The sequence below is a fragment of the Cervus elaphus genome, chromosome 15 (assembly GCF_910594005.1).
Source record: "Cervus elaphus chromosome 15, mCerEla1.1, whole genome shotgun sequence".
In the NCBI taxonomy this organism is placed as follows: domain Eukaryota; kingdom Metazoa; phylum Chordata; class Mammalia; order Artiodactyla; family Cervidae; genus Cervus; species Cervus elaphus.
Genome location: NC_057829.1, coordinates 93,296,144 through 93,311,864, shown reverse-complemented (window position 1 = coordinate 93,311,864; position 15,721 = coordinate 93,296,144). Strand labels below are relative to the sequence as shown.

The following is a 15,721-nucleotide window of genomic DNA, read 5'->3' as shown; positions in this document are numbered from 1 at the left end:
ACGCCTCTGGCTTGGTTGTGGACCCCTTAGCTAGACTGGCCAGGGAAACAAGAGAGGACTCAAGTGAAATCAGAAATGAGAGAGGAGATACTACAAGTGATGCCACAGAAACAAAGCATCATAGGAGACCACTAGGTATACATCAAACTGGATAACCTAGAAAAAAAAGGATACATCCCTAGAAACATACAGTGTACTAAGACTGAATCATGAAGAAATAAACTGAACTGTTACTAATAAGGAGATCGAATCAGAAATCAAAAACCTCACAACAAAAAAAAGCCCAGGACTAGATGACTTCACTGGTGACTTTTTCCAAACATTTATTTAGAGAAGAATTAATGCCAATCCTTCTCAAATTCTTCCAAAAATCAAAGGAGAGGGAACTCTCCCAAACTCATTTTATGAGGCCAGCATTACCCTGGCATCAGTTAGATAAGGCAATACAAGAAGACTACAGACCAACATCCCTGATGAATACAGATGTAAAAATCCTCAACAAAATATTAGCAAACTAAATTCAAAAGTACATTAAAAGATTGTATGCCATGGTCAACTGGAATTTGTCCCTGGGATGCAAAGATGGTTCAACATAGGCAAATCAATAAATGTAATTCACCATATTAAAAGAATAAAAGTTAAAATCATATGATCATCTCAATAGAAGCAGAAAAAGCATTTGGAAAAATTCAGCATCTTTTCATGATAAGAACTTGCAATAAGTTGGGTATGGAAGGGATGTACTTCAACATAACAAAGGCCACATACGACAAGCTCACAGCTAACGTCACACTCAATAGTGAAATGCTGAACTCTAAGTTTAGAACAAGACAAGGACGCCCATTCTCACAATTCCACACTGGAAGTTGTTGATAGCCAGAGCGATTAGGCAAGAAAAAGAAATAAAAGGCATCCAAACTAGAAGGGAAGAGATAAAACTGTCTCTGTGCACGGTACGATCTTACATCTGGAAAATCTTAGATTTCATCAAGAAACTTTTAGAACTAATTAACAAATGAAATAAAATTTCAGGATACAAAATCAGCATACATAAATCAGTTACATTTTTATACATTAACAATGAAATATCTAAAAAAGTATTAAGACAATCAGGAGCTTCCCTGATGGTCCAGTGGTTAAAGAATCTGCCTTGAAATGTAATGTGGGTTCAATCCCTGGCCATAACACTTAGAAGTGAACGATACTGGAAACGCTATGAGGCAAAATTCATGTTTGGATGGAAAGTCTTAGCTTTAGGCATTGACCCTAATGTTAGGAAAGAAGAAGAGCTCAGACTAATGAGCTGAGTGTCCGACTCATTAACTTGAAACAAGCACAAGAAGAAAGAGACTGCAACGGAAGAGCAGGACTGATGGAGGAGCAGGTGGGACGGGAAGCATCGCAGGATGCAAGCGGGCTCTCTGAAAAGCTGATGGGAGAAACTTCCCTGTAGGGGAGGTCGCTCCGGCTCACACATGGTTTGGCTTGAACTTTGTGCTGACCAGAGAAGCCTGCGTTTTTAAACAATTTATTTTATTGAAGTACAATTGATTTATAATGTGTTAACTTCCGCTATGCAGCAGCGTGACTCATTTATACATGTATATATGTACTTCAAAAAAGTCCTTTTCATTATGGTTTATCACAGGATATTGAATGTGGTTCCCTGTGCTGTGCAGAAGGACATTGTTGTTTACCAGCTTATATGTAACAGTTTGCATCCACTAACCCCAAACTGCCACTCTTTCCCTCCCTTTTGGTAACCACAGGTCCGATCTCTATGGCTATGAGCCTGTTTCTGTCTTGTAGATAAGTTCATCTGTGTCATATTTTATATTCCACATGTCAGTGCTATCATACGGTCTTTGTCTTTCTCTGACTTACTTCACTTAGTATGATCATCTCTGGGTCCATTCATGTTTCTGCAAAGGACATTATTTCATTCTTCATGACTGAGTAGTATTCTGTTGTATATACGCACCACATCACTTTCTTTTCTTTTTTGGCCATGCCATGAGGCTTGAAGGGTCTCAGTTCCCAAACCAGGGATGAACCTAAGTCACAGCAGTCAAAGTGCTGAGTCCTAACCACTGGACCACAGGGACATCCCTACATCTTCGTTATTCATTCATCTACAGCAGCTTGATTTATGGGCTGTTGAACACACATCGTACGACTGCTTTAACCATTAGAGAAGAGGATGCCTTTAAAAATCAGAATGGAGTTGCTGTGGTTCAGGCAGCCAGGGTGGATCCAGGTGGCTGAGGGTTCAGACACATTCCTGCATCCCTGAGAACTTGGATTTCAGGATGCTGCTATTAGACTCAGGGACGCCACCAGCCGTTCTCAAAACAGTATCTGCCAGCAGCTGCCACCTGCAACCTTAGGTCTCAAGCCTCCCCCTGTGACTATGCAGCCATTTCAGACCCCAACAAATCCTGCTTAACCAGCACCCTTCCTTCTTGCAGCTCCAACCCTAATTCTTGACAGATAACTTAAGTAATTTTGTGGGTTTTGCCTTTAAGAGCCTCCACATTTTGTATTCTGGGGACACGATGCAGGTGCTTCTTAACTCTGTGTCTTTCAGGCTGCAGTCCTCTGTTTGGCTCAAATAGCAGTCTTTGCATTTCTATTATGGATTGTTATTATTTCTGTTGACAAAACTAACAAAATATTGGGTATAGAAGGGATGTACTCCTTCCCGCAAGACTGGTAAGAGAAGGCACAGATAAATCATCCAAGGAGTGGAAGGGGACACCTAGAATAAGGCATTCATTAAGAAAGAATCTCCCCTGCAACTTTATAAACACAGATAAAAATGGGTAAATTTTTAGAAATATGTGGTTTATCAAAAACTGAGTCAATAAGAAATTCAAAAGTCCTATAATTATTAAAAATAGAGCAGCAATTAAAACTCTTTGCTCCAAGGAAATAGATGGCTTCCTAAGTCTGACCAGACTTTCAAGGACCAGTCCATTCCATTCTTATGTAAAGCTGTAACACAGCAAAGGAAGTGGGGGCGTTCGCACACGACAAAGATACTCCTGACGCCAACGCCATCAGAAACATCAACAGAATGGAAAACCACCAGCCACTCTTGAAAATATGCAGAGATGCAAAGCAGGCATCAGTTGATCAAACGCAACGGCGTAAAGAAAACACAAGATGCTGCCCATTTAGGTATTTCTAAGTCGGAAAGGCTGATTTAATGTTAGGAAATAAATTGGGAGATACTGACATCTTAATAATCATTTCAGAAGCGCAGAAGCACCGCACAATAGAACACCATGCCTCTGCAGGGGCCTCAGGCAGAAGCCGTCCTGCTGGGAAGGTGGAGGCGCTCTCAGGATGGGGGAGAATCGCTGCCCTGCTCACCCCGGCTCCAGCCCACCCAGGACACTTGGGGCGGCGGGCGTGGCAGCAACACAGCCTGGCACCTTCTGCTGGGGACTCGATCAACTGCAGGCAGACTTTTCACCACTGAGCCGCCTGGGAAGCTTCCCTGGTGCTCAGACTCTAAAAAATCTGCCAGCAACGTAGGAGACACAGGTTCGATCCCTGAATCAGGAAGATCCCCTGGAGAAGGGAATGGCTACCTGCTCCAGTATTCTTGCCTGGAGAATCCCATGGACAGAGGAGCCTGGTGTGCTGCATGCAGTCCATGGGGTTGCAAAGAGTCGGACACGACTGAGCGACTAACACTTTGATCAGTTAAATAGAACGTTATCAGAAATAATTAAATAATTTACCACAAGGGCTGATACAAAATTAAGATGTTAAAGTGAACTGCATTTCTGTAGACCTGACACAAAAAGCAGGAAAATGTGATTACAGAGATGACCATCCGTTTACATAAAATCAGAAGCATCTCGTTCCTGAGAATAATCTAGTAAAAGACATTCAAGTAAAACACAGGAGAGGTTTTAAACCGTTACTGAGACAGTAAATAAGAGCTAAATAAATGAAGAGGAATAATGTGCTTCTAGAGGAGACCACATACTATAAGGGTTGAGTTCTCCCCAAACTGAGGTACAGATTCAGACCATTCTAGTCAAAATGCCAACAGAGCTTTTCATGGAACTTGATACTAAATCCAAGCCCTCTGCGGAAGAAGAAAGACTTCAGAACAGCCAGGATGCCTCTGAAAGGAACAGGGAGTGAGCCCTTTCCCTTGTGGAGCTGGGATTGCTAATAAATGCAGGGTGCAGACCCTCCTGGACTAGAGCAGAGGTCTGGGAGGTAGACCCACTTTTGTCCGGACTGGGGTGTATGTGGCTTCGCTGGAGTGTGCCCCAGGCTAGCCAGTAAACAGCTGGAAAGACTTTTCTACACAGAAAAAGATGAACTTGGATCCTTGCCTCACATTACATAAAAAACCCACCTCGGGTGGGTTTAATGTGAACAACAAAACCTTTAAAACTCTTGGTAGAAAATTTCAGCAAATATCTGTTGGACCTTGAGGTTGGGAAGGTTTCTTAAAGCAAAAAACTAAACAAGCCACTAACAGAGAAAACACTGTCAACTACAAACCGGCACCTGCCGTCCACCTCTACAAGGATTAAATCAGGCGCCGCTGCAGGTGCCGACCATCAACACTCCTGAAGGAGCTCGGGGTGGACAGCAGGAGTGAGGCCCCTGCTCTGGGAAAACTGGCAGGACAGGTCTTCAGACACTTAGATGCCGGCAGGACCCAATTTTATGAGCCCAGTTTCTGCATCTCCTCATTTCTAGAAAAGCACTGAAATCTTGCACGGTGAGTCTGCTCCCTGTGACCAGCAGACCTGCTGCAAGGATATGTGCTTGGGCTTCCCGGGTGGCTCAGCGGTGAAGAACCTGCCTGCTGATGCAGGAGACACGAACTCGATCCTTGCTTCAAGAAGAGTGTGCAGGCGGAGGAACAACGAAGCCCGTGAGCCACGACTTCGGGGCCTGTGCACTGGGGCCTGGGGGCTGCAGCGGCTGAGCCCGCCGCCCTAGAGCCGGTGCTCTGCAGCAAGAGAAGTCCCTGCAGTGAGGAGCCCGCAGACTGCAACGAGAGAGCAGCTCCTGCTGGCCACAACTAGTGAAAAGCCTGCACATCTGATGAATACATAAATAAATAATAACATCTAAAAAATTAAAAAAAAAGAACAGGAGCTTGACTACACATAGGTGGTGCAACGGTAAAGAATCTGCCTGCCAATGCAGGAAACGCAAGAGACACGGGTTCCATCCCTGGGTCGGGAAGATCCCCTGGAGGAGGAAATGACTACCCGCTCTGGTATTCCTGCCTGGAGAATCCCACGGACAGAGGAGCCTGGGGGACCCGGTCCACCGGGTCACAGAGTCGGACACGACTGAACGGTTAAGCACACGCCCATGCCACGCCCCCGTCACCAAATCACAGGCGTGCTGACCCCCCCGCCCCTTTGGAGCAGTTTCCTAGACATGTCTGAAATGCTGTCTCCTGGGCTATCGTCTCGTTTTGTCCTAAATAGAACTTAACTCGCAACTCTCACATTGTGCATTTTTTTAAGTCAACACCACCAATAATTCGACTCTATTATAAATGACAGGGCTCCCTTGGTGGTACAGTGGCTAAGAATCCACCTGCCAATGCAGGGGACATGGGTCTGACCCCTGGGCTGGGAAGACTCCATATCCGGAGAGCGACTAAGCCCGTGTACCGTGTACTCGAGTTCTGCAGCCGGAAGCCACAGCTACTGAGCCTGCACTCCCCCCTGCCCTTGGCGACTGAGCCTGCACTCCCCCAGCCTGCGAGCTACGGCGACGGAGCCCACGCACCTGGAGCCCGTGCGTGGCAACGGGAAAAGCCACTGCAGTGAGAAGCCTGCGCACCTAGAGAAAGCCGGCACAAGGCAAGGAAGACTCGGCGCAATAAATAAATGAATAAATCCAGAAAAAAGTTTCTGAAAAAAGACGGACTGATAAACTTTTTCTTTTTTTTCCATCAGAGGATGCCTTCAGGCAGCTTTTCTCAAAGCATGGTTCCAGAGGCCACACAGCTTCACAGCGGAAGGCTGCGGGGACTCCCAGGGCTGTGGGCCGGGCGCCGGCACGGCAGACTGACTGCAGGCGCCGCGGTGAGAGCCGGGCCTCCGCGGAGCTGGGCCTTCAGGAGGGTTACAAACACGGAAACAATGCCACTGTCCTCACTGTTTTTGTGGGTGAGAATACTGTCACTTTTCATGAACATATACGTGTTAACACTGAATGGGTTTATGATCATTATTATTAAATGAGTTAGTAGGTGGAGTTTTTCCACATTTCTCCATTTTATCTGTAACACAGTGAGTACTGTCTGGTGTATACACGAAGCTCTTTGGATACTTGATTTTTAGGAGTATTAGGGTTCCAAGAACCGAAGAGTTTGAGAACTGCTGCCTCAAGGAAATGAGATGTCACATTCCATAGTCAACACGACATTTGCAATCCTGACAAAATGGAGGAAAATACGGGGAGAAAAGTGGAGAAGAGCTGGAGAGAGCTGGAGAGAGATGGGCCCGCCCGCGGGCAGGCCCCACCCCACCTACACGACCCCACCTACATGACCATCGACCATCGACCATCGTCCGGGGCCACCCTGTGGAGGTGCTGGTCTCTTCCAGCTGGGGGAGCGTGCCCCTGGGTCCTCCCGGCTCTGCAGTGACCGGGCTGGGAGCTCGTGCTGGACACTCCGCAGCTGCGCTGAGCAGCACCGACCCCAGCAGGCCCTCACCCCTGCCCAACGAAGGACGTGACTCCCAGCGCAGAAAGGGAAGTTCCAGGAGCTGAGATGCAGCGGCAGGCTCTTTTCAGGGAGCGGAACTGGCACCGGTGGGCCCTTGCCCTCTAGGTCTCCGCCTGCCTCGCTGCACCGGGGGCGCCCAGGGGTTCACTTCACTGGGCGGGGCCCGGTGGCCTCGGTGACCTTGGCCCGGGTGTCCCTGGTGTGGCCGTGGCTCACACTCGGCGGGGGGACTCTCCAGGCCACAAGCCTCCCACGAGCAGCCCCCGCCAGTCCTTTAGAGGAGCTGTGACTCCTGCCAGCCACCACTGGTAATTTTAGGTGCTTTTAACATCTTAAATATAGTCAATTCACACTCAGACAACATGCCAGGCGCGCAGTGAGGAGCCGGCGGCCAGATGCACGCTGTCGCCGGAGCCCAGCCGTGGAGTGAGTGCCCCATGCAGCCCCTCGGGGGGAGACCCCGCCGCTCGCGAAGGGGGCCAGGCGCTGGCCTCCTCGCTGCCACTTACCTCAAAGGTGTTCCCCGTCACGTCGAACTCTGGGGGCACAAAAGCTCCCTCAGGGTCATCTGGGGGGGTAGAGAAGGTGCCGTTCACACGGTGACCCCCCAACACACGTCAGGTGAGACAGGCCACCAGGCTCTTCCTGGATGGGGGGCTGCGTGCACCTGGGGCCTAGTCAGGACCACCCACCAGCGGGACCCAGCCCCCCTGCCTCCCCTCACCCAGGCCCAGGCAGGTTGCTGTGGAAACCCGGCTCCAGACCACAGCGCCCAGGGCAGGGCCCGCACCCCAGCGGGCACCTCTGTGCTCATGTTCCCGCGCGGGCCTCACCGCTGAGCTGCTCCATGAAGCACACGTTCCCGCTGGTGTTGAAGGCCAGCGTGTCAGGCGTGATGCACAGGGTCTGGAAGATGGCCGAGTGGGCAACGCTCCGCATCGCCAGGCTGCACTCCAGGCACACGGCCCAGGCCTCCTGCTCACTCAGGCCGCTGTCCCGCAGGGAGAGGATGTCGGCCAGGGACACATTCTCCTGCCGAGACAGCCTGGGCTGAGCCCCGGGCGCCAGCGGAGGGGCGGGGGGCCTAGGGACGAGACCCCGTGACTGCCTCCACGTCTGGATCTGACGCAGCTGTGGTCCTGGCACCCACACTCACTCACACATGCACTCACATGTGTGCACCCAACACACTAACCACTGTCGTGCGTGTGTGCACGCACAGCCACATGCTGTCCCCCCCACACACACACACACTTTGCACACACTTACTTAGTTATCAGAGGCACAGGCATGCAAAACAAGCACATCCACAAGCCTGTGTCCACACGTGTCCACACAAGTCACACCTGCACGAGCAGGCCTCACAGTACACAGGCGCACACATCAGACCCCCTGCACCTCACCGCCCTCTTCCGGGCCATTGTTTGATGCCCTGGTCAGCCCTGTGAGTCTGTGTTCACACACCACCCACCCAAAGAGAGGAGGGGGCACAGAGGGAGCCAGACTGGGAGCTGAGGGGGGAGCATGCGGGCAGTGGTCAGGAAAGGGCCTGGACACCCAGCCTCAGAGTGGGAGTGGAGAGCGGAGTGAGTGGGGGTGGGGAGCAGGGGTGAGTGGGGTGGAGAGTAGGGGTGGGGAGTAGGGGTGAGTGGGGTGGGGAGCAGGGGTGAGTGGGGGTGGAGAGTAGGGGTGGGGAGTAGGGGTGAGTGGGGTGGGGAATAGGGGTGAGTGGGGTGGAGAATAGGGATGGGGAATAGAGGTGAGTGGGGGTGGGGAGTAGGGCTGAGTGGGGTGGGGAGCAGGGGTGAGTGGGGTGGAGAGTAGGGGTGGGGAGTAAGGGTGAGTGGGGTGGGGAATAGGGGTGAGTGGGGTGGAGAATAGGGATGGGGAATAGAGGTGAGTGGGGGTGGGGAGTAGGGCTGAGTGGGGTGGGGAGTAGGGCTGAGTGGGGGTGGGGAGTAGGGGTGAGTGGGGGTGGGGAGCAGGGGTGAGTGGGGTGGAGAGCAGGGGTGGGGAGTAGGGGTGAGTGGGGTGGGGAGCAGGGATGAGTGGGGTGGAGAGCAGGGGTGGGGAGTAGGGGTAAGTGGGGTGGGGAGCAGGGGTGAGGGGGGTGGGGAGCAGGGCTGAGTAGGGTGGTACAGAAGAGAGGTCCCCAGCTTCCTATCCCTACCAAGCTTCTGCCTCCAGCCTCCAGTGCCCCGCCCCCAGCGTGCAGGGTGTTCTCAGGTGCAGCCAAGCTCAGGTCCTGAAAGAAGCCTCCACCTCCTGCCTGTAAACTTCCCCTCCCTGCACGGGGTCCCCAGAGCCACGGCCAAGGAGATGCAGAGTTTAAAGGGAAGGACAGCAGGCTGGGTGGCGGTGCGCGTGCGGTGCTGGGGGACGGAGGCGGACGGGGCAGGTCTGCTCGGGTGACTTGGCTTCTCCCACCGTCCACGAGCTTCTCAGCTCAGGGAGGGGCTCGGTGCCTCCTCTGGGACCTGCCCTCCTCTTTCTGTCGGGCGTGGCGTTAAGGTGGGTGAGGACAAGACGGCCACAGGGCTCATGGCTCCCAGAGAAGGGGGGCGCCCGGGCCAAGCTCCAGAAGTGTGCGGACTCTGCGGGAGGGTGGACGGGCTTCTTAAAAGGAGAATCCTGAGCAAAGAGCGGAGCACGTGGTCAGACCGGGCCAGCAGACAGTGAACCTGAAACCTCAGCTTCCGAACCCGCCGGCTGCACCTGATTCTCCCGTACGAGATCATCCACATTTGCCTCAGGCAGGGAAGACTCACAGCCCGAGTGCCAGGGGGTGTCACGGGGCCTGGCTAGAGAAGTGCCGGGCACTATGTGCCCACAGACGCATGCCCGCACACCAAGAGGCCCATGCACACGCACACAGACACGCACAGTCCACAGCCCGAGGACCCCGTGGGCTTGGCTGTAAGGAGGACGCGTCTGAGCCGGTGCCACTGCGGGGGCCTCGCTGACTCTCACTGGCCATGGCCATGCGGGCACCGGGCCCGCCTGCTCACACAGACAGACGTGCTGCCAGGAAAAGGTGCCCAGGGCAGGTGCACGGCTCCCGGCTCAGGGCCAGGCCTCTGCTGTCCTGCCCAGGGAAGACCCTCAGGGAAGCCGGAGACCTGCACCCACTGACGGGGGAGCCCCTGCGGGGTCTCTGTGTGGCTCTGTGGGGTGACTCCCACAGGCCCGGAGTCAGTGCTTCCATTCAGCGGAGCCCGGCCCCCCAGGCGGATGGTCTCAGACCCCCCGAAACCCCACTACTGCAGTGGGAGGCGGCATTCAGCTGAAGCAGGTTCCGGCACACCCAGGGGAGGTACTGCCACGTGACGAGGGACCCCGTGGACCCTGAACCTCGGGCCAAGCAGGCCCCCGTTCACACCCAAGGCAGCGGGGCTTGGAGGCTGGCAGGGGCATCACGGCCAAGGCAGACATTTGTGGGCGGTGGGGGCAGGCGACAGTGACATATTAGGAACAGACAAGCTGGTGAGGCTCTGGGGGATGGACTGGCTCCGTGTCCTGGGTGTAGACGACCCAGCCTTCCGGGCAGGTCCAGAAGGTTCCCCAGAACCCCGCGGGAGCTCGCACCCCACCACCAGCACTGCCCAGCAGGACGCTGCCCGGTGGCCATGGGCTAGGGCTGCGGGCGGGCCTCCCGGGGCGGTTCGAGCGGGCCCCCTGGCAGCTGTGTGGGCAGAGGCTCAGCATCTGTCCCGGCTGGGAGGAGAGCAGGGACGGCAGGGGACGCAGTCTCCCCAGGCAGCCCCCTGGTGCCACGCTGGGTCCCAGACGGGCATCTCCTGCCGCTGGCCGGTCACAGCGAGGTGCTGGCCAGCGGGGGCGTCTGTCCCTCCAGGGCGGGCCGTGGGCCAGGCTGCCTGGGCCACAGGACCCCTCCACGGGCCATGGTGCGTGTTTTTTTTTTTCATTATGCGCGTTTCAAACGCTGCCTCTCTGCCTGCAGACCCCTCAGGCCCAGCCCAGCTCCCAACCCACAGGCGCCGGGGAGACAGACGTCCTGCTGGACTTGGGGGGGCCAGTAAGAACACTCCCTCAGGGGAGCCTTGGGACCGGGACACCCTGCCCCCCCAAGGCCCCCGAAGACCAGGGCCGCCTGGTGGCTGATGTCTGCCCCTCCCGGGAGGCCCTGCCTGCTCTGCTCCGGCCTTTGCGGGTCCCAGCGGCGCTCCCTGCTGGTGGCCAGAGGCCGGGGGCCAGGACTCGGCTGGGAGGGGCCGGCCCTGAGCTCTCATGCCCACATGTCCCCCATGGGTCCCCAGGGCAGGTGCCCAGAGAGAAGCTGCTGGGACAGGGGGGCACCCACACTCTAGTACCGGACCCCTAACTGTTTTCCAAAGCGGAAACCTGCAGGGAGGGCGGCCTGCCACCCCCCGTCCCCCACCAAGCGGCCACCACCCGCTTTCTAGTCCTCAACCTGGCCCTGGCGGGAAGGTAGTCACGGCGGTGTATCTTGTGTTCCCTGAGTCTAATGAAGTCGAACGTTTTTATATGTTCACCAGCAATTTGATTTTGTCCGCGGTCACAGTGGGGGAGGGACCGCCCAGAGGCTCCTGCTGGGGTCTCCTGCTCACGGGAGTCAGCTGATACAGTGAGCTGTGTGAGGAGCGAACGCTCACGTCTCCTGCGCATCCCCACCCGCGGTTCCTTCCAGGGGCTCTCGCAGCCCGGCCCTCCGTCCTCTCACACCGGACGGCTCTGGGGAATCGCTCTGACAGCAAAGTCCTGTCGTGGGCAGTCCCACGTCCCTGGCGGGGACTTAAAGCCTTTAACATGGACCACACCCACTGTGTGCAGGCACCAGAGTCTGGAGCAGGGACAGGACATCGGCTGGAGCCCCAGTGACAGAACCCCCGGCTTAGAACACACCCAGGGCAGTGCCTCCCATCAGGAGAGGCTGTGGCGAGAGGGGCCAGTTGTCCGAACTTTCTTGCTGGATGGACCACCACCGCGGCCTCCCACGACATCTGGAGGTCACGGCCACGGACAGCGGGGACCCCTGGCCCACACACTGGGCTCGGGGGGCTGCTCCATTCCCAGGGCGCTACAACAGCTACCAGAGGGCGTCAGGGCTCTGCAGTGGATGAACGGCGGGCTCGGGGTGGAGGCTGCGGGTCCAAACCCCACTCTGCCTGCCCTGTTTACTGGGCACCCGTCACAGAGGAGGCCCTGGAGGCACGGGGCGGTCGGTGCAGAGAGGCCGCGTGGAGAACCACGTTCTGTGTCTGCCTCGAGGGTGGTTCGGGGGACATGAGGCTTCCAGCAGACGCTTTAGGAACCCCCCCTCGGGAGCATCCGCAGGCTGTGTGCCGAGAGCACCCTTCACTCCGCCATAAAGCCATGGAGATACCCACAGTTATTTATTCCCTTGCAGTTCCCTCCGCAGCCCTCTCTCTCACCAAATCCAGGCCACGGCGGGTGGGGGTGGGGTGGGGAGGCACCCCCCCAACCCGGGCACTGCCCCCCCGCCCCCACAGACTCTGAAAGACTGTTTCTAGGGCATGAGCCCCTCTGTCCTCAGAAGCGGCTCGGCTAAGGATGTGGCAGGGGCCAGGTGGGGGCAGGGGCCCCGAGGCCCCCAGCGAAGGTTGCTGTGACCCTCCAGTTCAGGAGGGCGGGTGGGTCTGCAGACCCCACAGATGGGCGTGTGCTGGGATGGGGGCTCTGCAAAGACCCAAAGCCTGGGGAGCAGCTGAGCCCTCCGGCGCCACCTCTCCTGTGGCCGGGACTGGCCTCTTCAAGGGCCATGGGGTCTCCATTCGACCCCGACCTACAGAGCTACCCGACAAAACCAGGCCCAGGGGCAGCTTCTCCGACAGGGTTGCAGGCAAACCGGCTCTAGAGGCGCTTGGCCGGGTTAATGGCCAGAAGCCCCATGGGGCAGCCTCCAGCCCGGGGGACCCCGGCTGGGGGTTCAGGACTTGGGCTCCTGATTGAAGGCCCTGAGTCGGTCATCAGTTACGGGGCCCCCAGCCCCCACACCACCAGCTCCGAACAGGCCTGACTGGGCTTTCTGCCCGGAGGCCCCACTCACCTCCTAGGACCGCGGCGAGGGGAACACCGGGCTGGGCCCGGGGCCAAAGCGCCTCGCGCTCATCCGGGGTTACATCTGTAACCCCGGGCCCACCCCTGCAGGGCATCCGCACCTACGGCCCACAGCTGCTGTCCGGTGGCGCGGGGTCCTGGCCCCTCTGCGGGGAGGGGAGGTGAGAACACCTGCGGGGTCCCCTGCAGCCGGGACCTGGCCCGCGGGGGCCGGGGGCCTGGGGGTCTCTCTGTGAACCCCTCGGTGGGGGCGGTGGGGGTCCCCCCCGGTGGGGGAAGGGGCTCACCTCGTCTTCTGGCAGAGTGGGGAGTGGCTCGAAGTCATAGAAGTCCAGGTCCTTGCCGTCCCCCTCATAAAAAGCCGCCGCGGCCCGGTCCATGGTCTGCATCCTTGGGCGCGCCGCCGCCGGAGCCGCCGCGTCCCCGCCGCCCGAGGTCCGCGCGGCCGGCGCCCCTCCCAGCCTGTCCTAGCCGCCCGCGGCCCCCGGCTCCCCGGCCGCCGGCTCTACTCCGAGTCTGGCTCCGCGCGCCGGGCTGGTTCCGCGCTCCGGGCTGGTTCTGCGCTCCGGGCAGGCTCCGCGCGCCGGGCCGGCTCTGCTCGGGGGCTGGCCCTGAGCTCTGGGCCGGCTACGCGCCCCGGGCTGGCCCTGCGCTCCGGGCTGGCTCCGCGCTCCCGGCCTGACTCCGCGCTCCGGGGCTGGCTCCGCGCGCAGGGCTGCTACACGCGCCGGGCCGCCATGGCAACGCGCCCGCGCCCCCCCCGCCCCCCCGGCGCCCCCGCCCCGCCGCCCCCGGCGCCCCGCCCGCGCGCTGCCGCAGTGTCTCCAGAGCAGGGCGGGGGTGGGGACACCTGGACGCCGGACTAGGGCTCCGGGCGCTCGGAGGGCCGTACTCACTTTGGCCGGCAGCTGGGGGCGCCTGGAGCCTCTAGGGGCCTTCTGGGGATTTTGTCCCTCGGGGATGTTGGCCGTTTCCGGGGGCTGTGCTGGGGGCGCTGGAGGTCTGTGCGCGTCGGGCACCGTTCGGGGGCGGGGCCGGTGTTTCTGAGCGGTGCGCCGCAGGCTGCGGCGGGGTCTGCGCCCACCTGGGCACACGGAGCGGGGCTCGTGGTCCACCCCAAGGAGGCTGGCAAGCGGGTATCTCATCTTCCGCCGGTACCCCGCTCCCGCCCCCACCGGCCGAGGGCGGGGCTGCCGCAGTCCCCGCGCGGGGGCGGGGGGGTGGGGGGTGGGGGGTGGGGTGGCGGCTGCAGAGGCTCCCGGGGAGGATGGGGGGACCCCGGGGAGAGGGGCGCCGGGGGGGGGGGGGCGGGCAGGGCAGGAGCGCGAGTAGGGTGGAGACCAGGAGGGGACCCGTGTGAGCAGCTGCGCTCTGGCTGGCCCGCTTCTTCAGTTAGTCCGGTGGGTGATAGGTAGGACCAACACTTAGAACTTCATCCCCACCTTGCCAGCCGGCTGTGGAAAAGAAACTGGGACAGACAACCCCTCCCTCAATTTGGCGGCTTCCGGGCCAACATTTCATCGCCCCCTTAGTCTCTGTTGGCCAGTTTCCCCGGCACCAGGGCCAGCCTTGCCCCAAGCTGGGACCTGTGGCTGGGCAAAGAGCAGGACACCCTGACCCCAGCCAGGAAAAGATCCAGGGCGCTCCCCTCCCTGGGGAGTGAAGATCCAGCCCCCACCCCCAGCAGAGAGCCAGACAGCACAGCACCCCTGTTCCCACAGGAGGGGGCATGTGGTCTCACCAGCCTGTGTGGGCATGGCTGGCAAACCCCCCCCAGGCGGAGCAGTGGGCCAGAGCTCCCACAGGAGACGGGGCACTGCTGCCAGGCTGCCAGCATCACCCTCGCAGCCTGGCCGGGCACACAGCGGTCACTCTGTAAACACTGCTGTGAAGAAGCGGACTTGTGGTAAGCCCTGCAGGGTCCCAGGATGCGGGGGACCGATTCCATCCTGGCTCAGGGCTCGTGGCCTCGGGGCCTGCGATGTGACCACAGGTGGGCACTCAGGTCAGGGGAGAAGCCGGGGACAGCGAGGCCCCAGGCTGGGGGCCAGGGCTCTGCGCAGCCTCACTTTGTGCAGCCCCCCCCCCCCCCCCACCGCCCCGGCACCTGAAGCAGAAAGGGCTCTGGCTGTCTGGAAGCCGAGAGCTGGACTCTCAGACCCGGCGTGTCTGGGCTGTGGGTAGGCACTGCCTGGCGCCTCAGAAGGAGGGAACCTGCTCCAGAGCCCGGGGCACCAGCTGCGGCCTGGCCCCGACCCTGTGTCCACAGAGCTGGGCGCCCTGGCTGCAGGGTCCCCGTGCTGCGTGGTTGGGGGCTGCCGCCTCCCCCTCTCCAGGGCTGGTGTCGAAGCGCTGCTGAAGCCAGTGTGTGGCCTTGACTCCCTGCCTGCCACCCAGCCTCCATGCCCTCCGGGGGCCTAGGGCCTTATGCCAACTCTGTCACCTGGTTCTCGGGTCTCCGGGCTGCCAGGCCCAGGGCTTGGGGGCAAAGATCACCCTCTAACTGAAGGAGCCGTCTCTGTGGGTGCTTCTGGGTCTAATGGCATTGTCTGCTTCGGGAAGAGGTACATCCGGTTTGGGTAAAATACAGAGCAGGCGGGCTGTCGATGCTGGCTGAGTCCGCTCTGGCTGTTGCAGCCTTCAAGTGCTCAGTGGGCATCATCCATCTCCTTGGTCAGACAGGGACCAGGGCCTGGGCCAATGGGGCGGGGACTGAGGACCTGGGCCAGACACACCCAGCAGGGGCCATGCTGCCCTTTCTTCTTCTCCTGGAGAGTTGTGGTCACTGGTCTTCCTTGTTCAGTGGAGTGACCAGACGCTTGGCTGGGTGTGAGTCTCACTATGTGTTTACACACTTGCCCGTGCTTACGGCAGGCTTTGCTCCCAGGAAGGGTGTGGCCCCTGTGTCCTGGCATGGTGGGTGCTTGTCGG

General features: G+C 58.4%; 1 protein-coding gene across 4 annotated transcripts in view; it reads right to left on the bottom strand.

The window, feature by feature from the left end:
• The window catches only part of KNDC1 (kinase non-catalytic C-lobe domain containing 1), a 52,665-nt gene extending 39,460 nt beyond the window's left edge, over positions 1-13,205 (bottom strand). For 3 of the 4 annotated variants that reach the window (XM_043926750.1, XM_043926751.1, XM_043926752.1), the window contains exons 1-3: positions 13,078-13,205; positions 7,564-7,762; positions 7,240-7,298 (exon numbers count right to left, since the gene is read on the bottom strand). In XM_043926750.1, the coding sequence (XP_043782685.1) occupies positions 7,240-7,298; positions 7,564-7,762; positions 13,078-13,179 (360 nt within the window). In that variant the 5' untranslated portion in view covers positions 13,180-13,205. Of the gene's footprint in view, positions 1-5,957; positions 6,435-7,239; positions 7,299-7,563; positions 7,763-13,077 lie in introns of those variants that run through there. The other variant, XM_043926753.1, reaches the window with a different exon arrangement.
• Between the last annotated feature and the right edge of the window lie 2,516 nt (positions 13,206-15,721).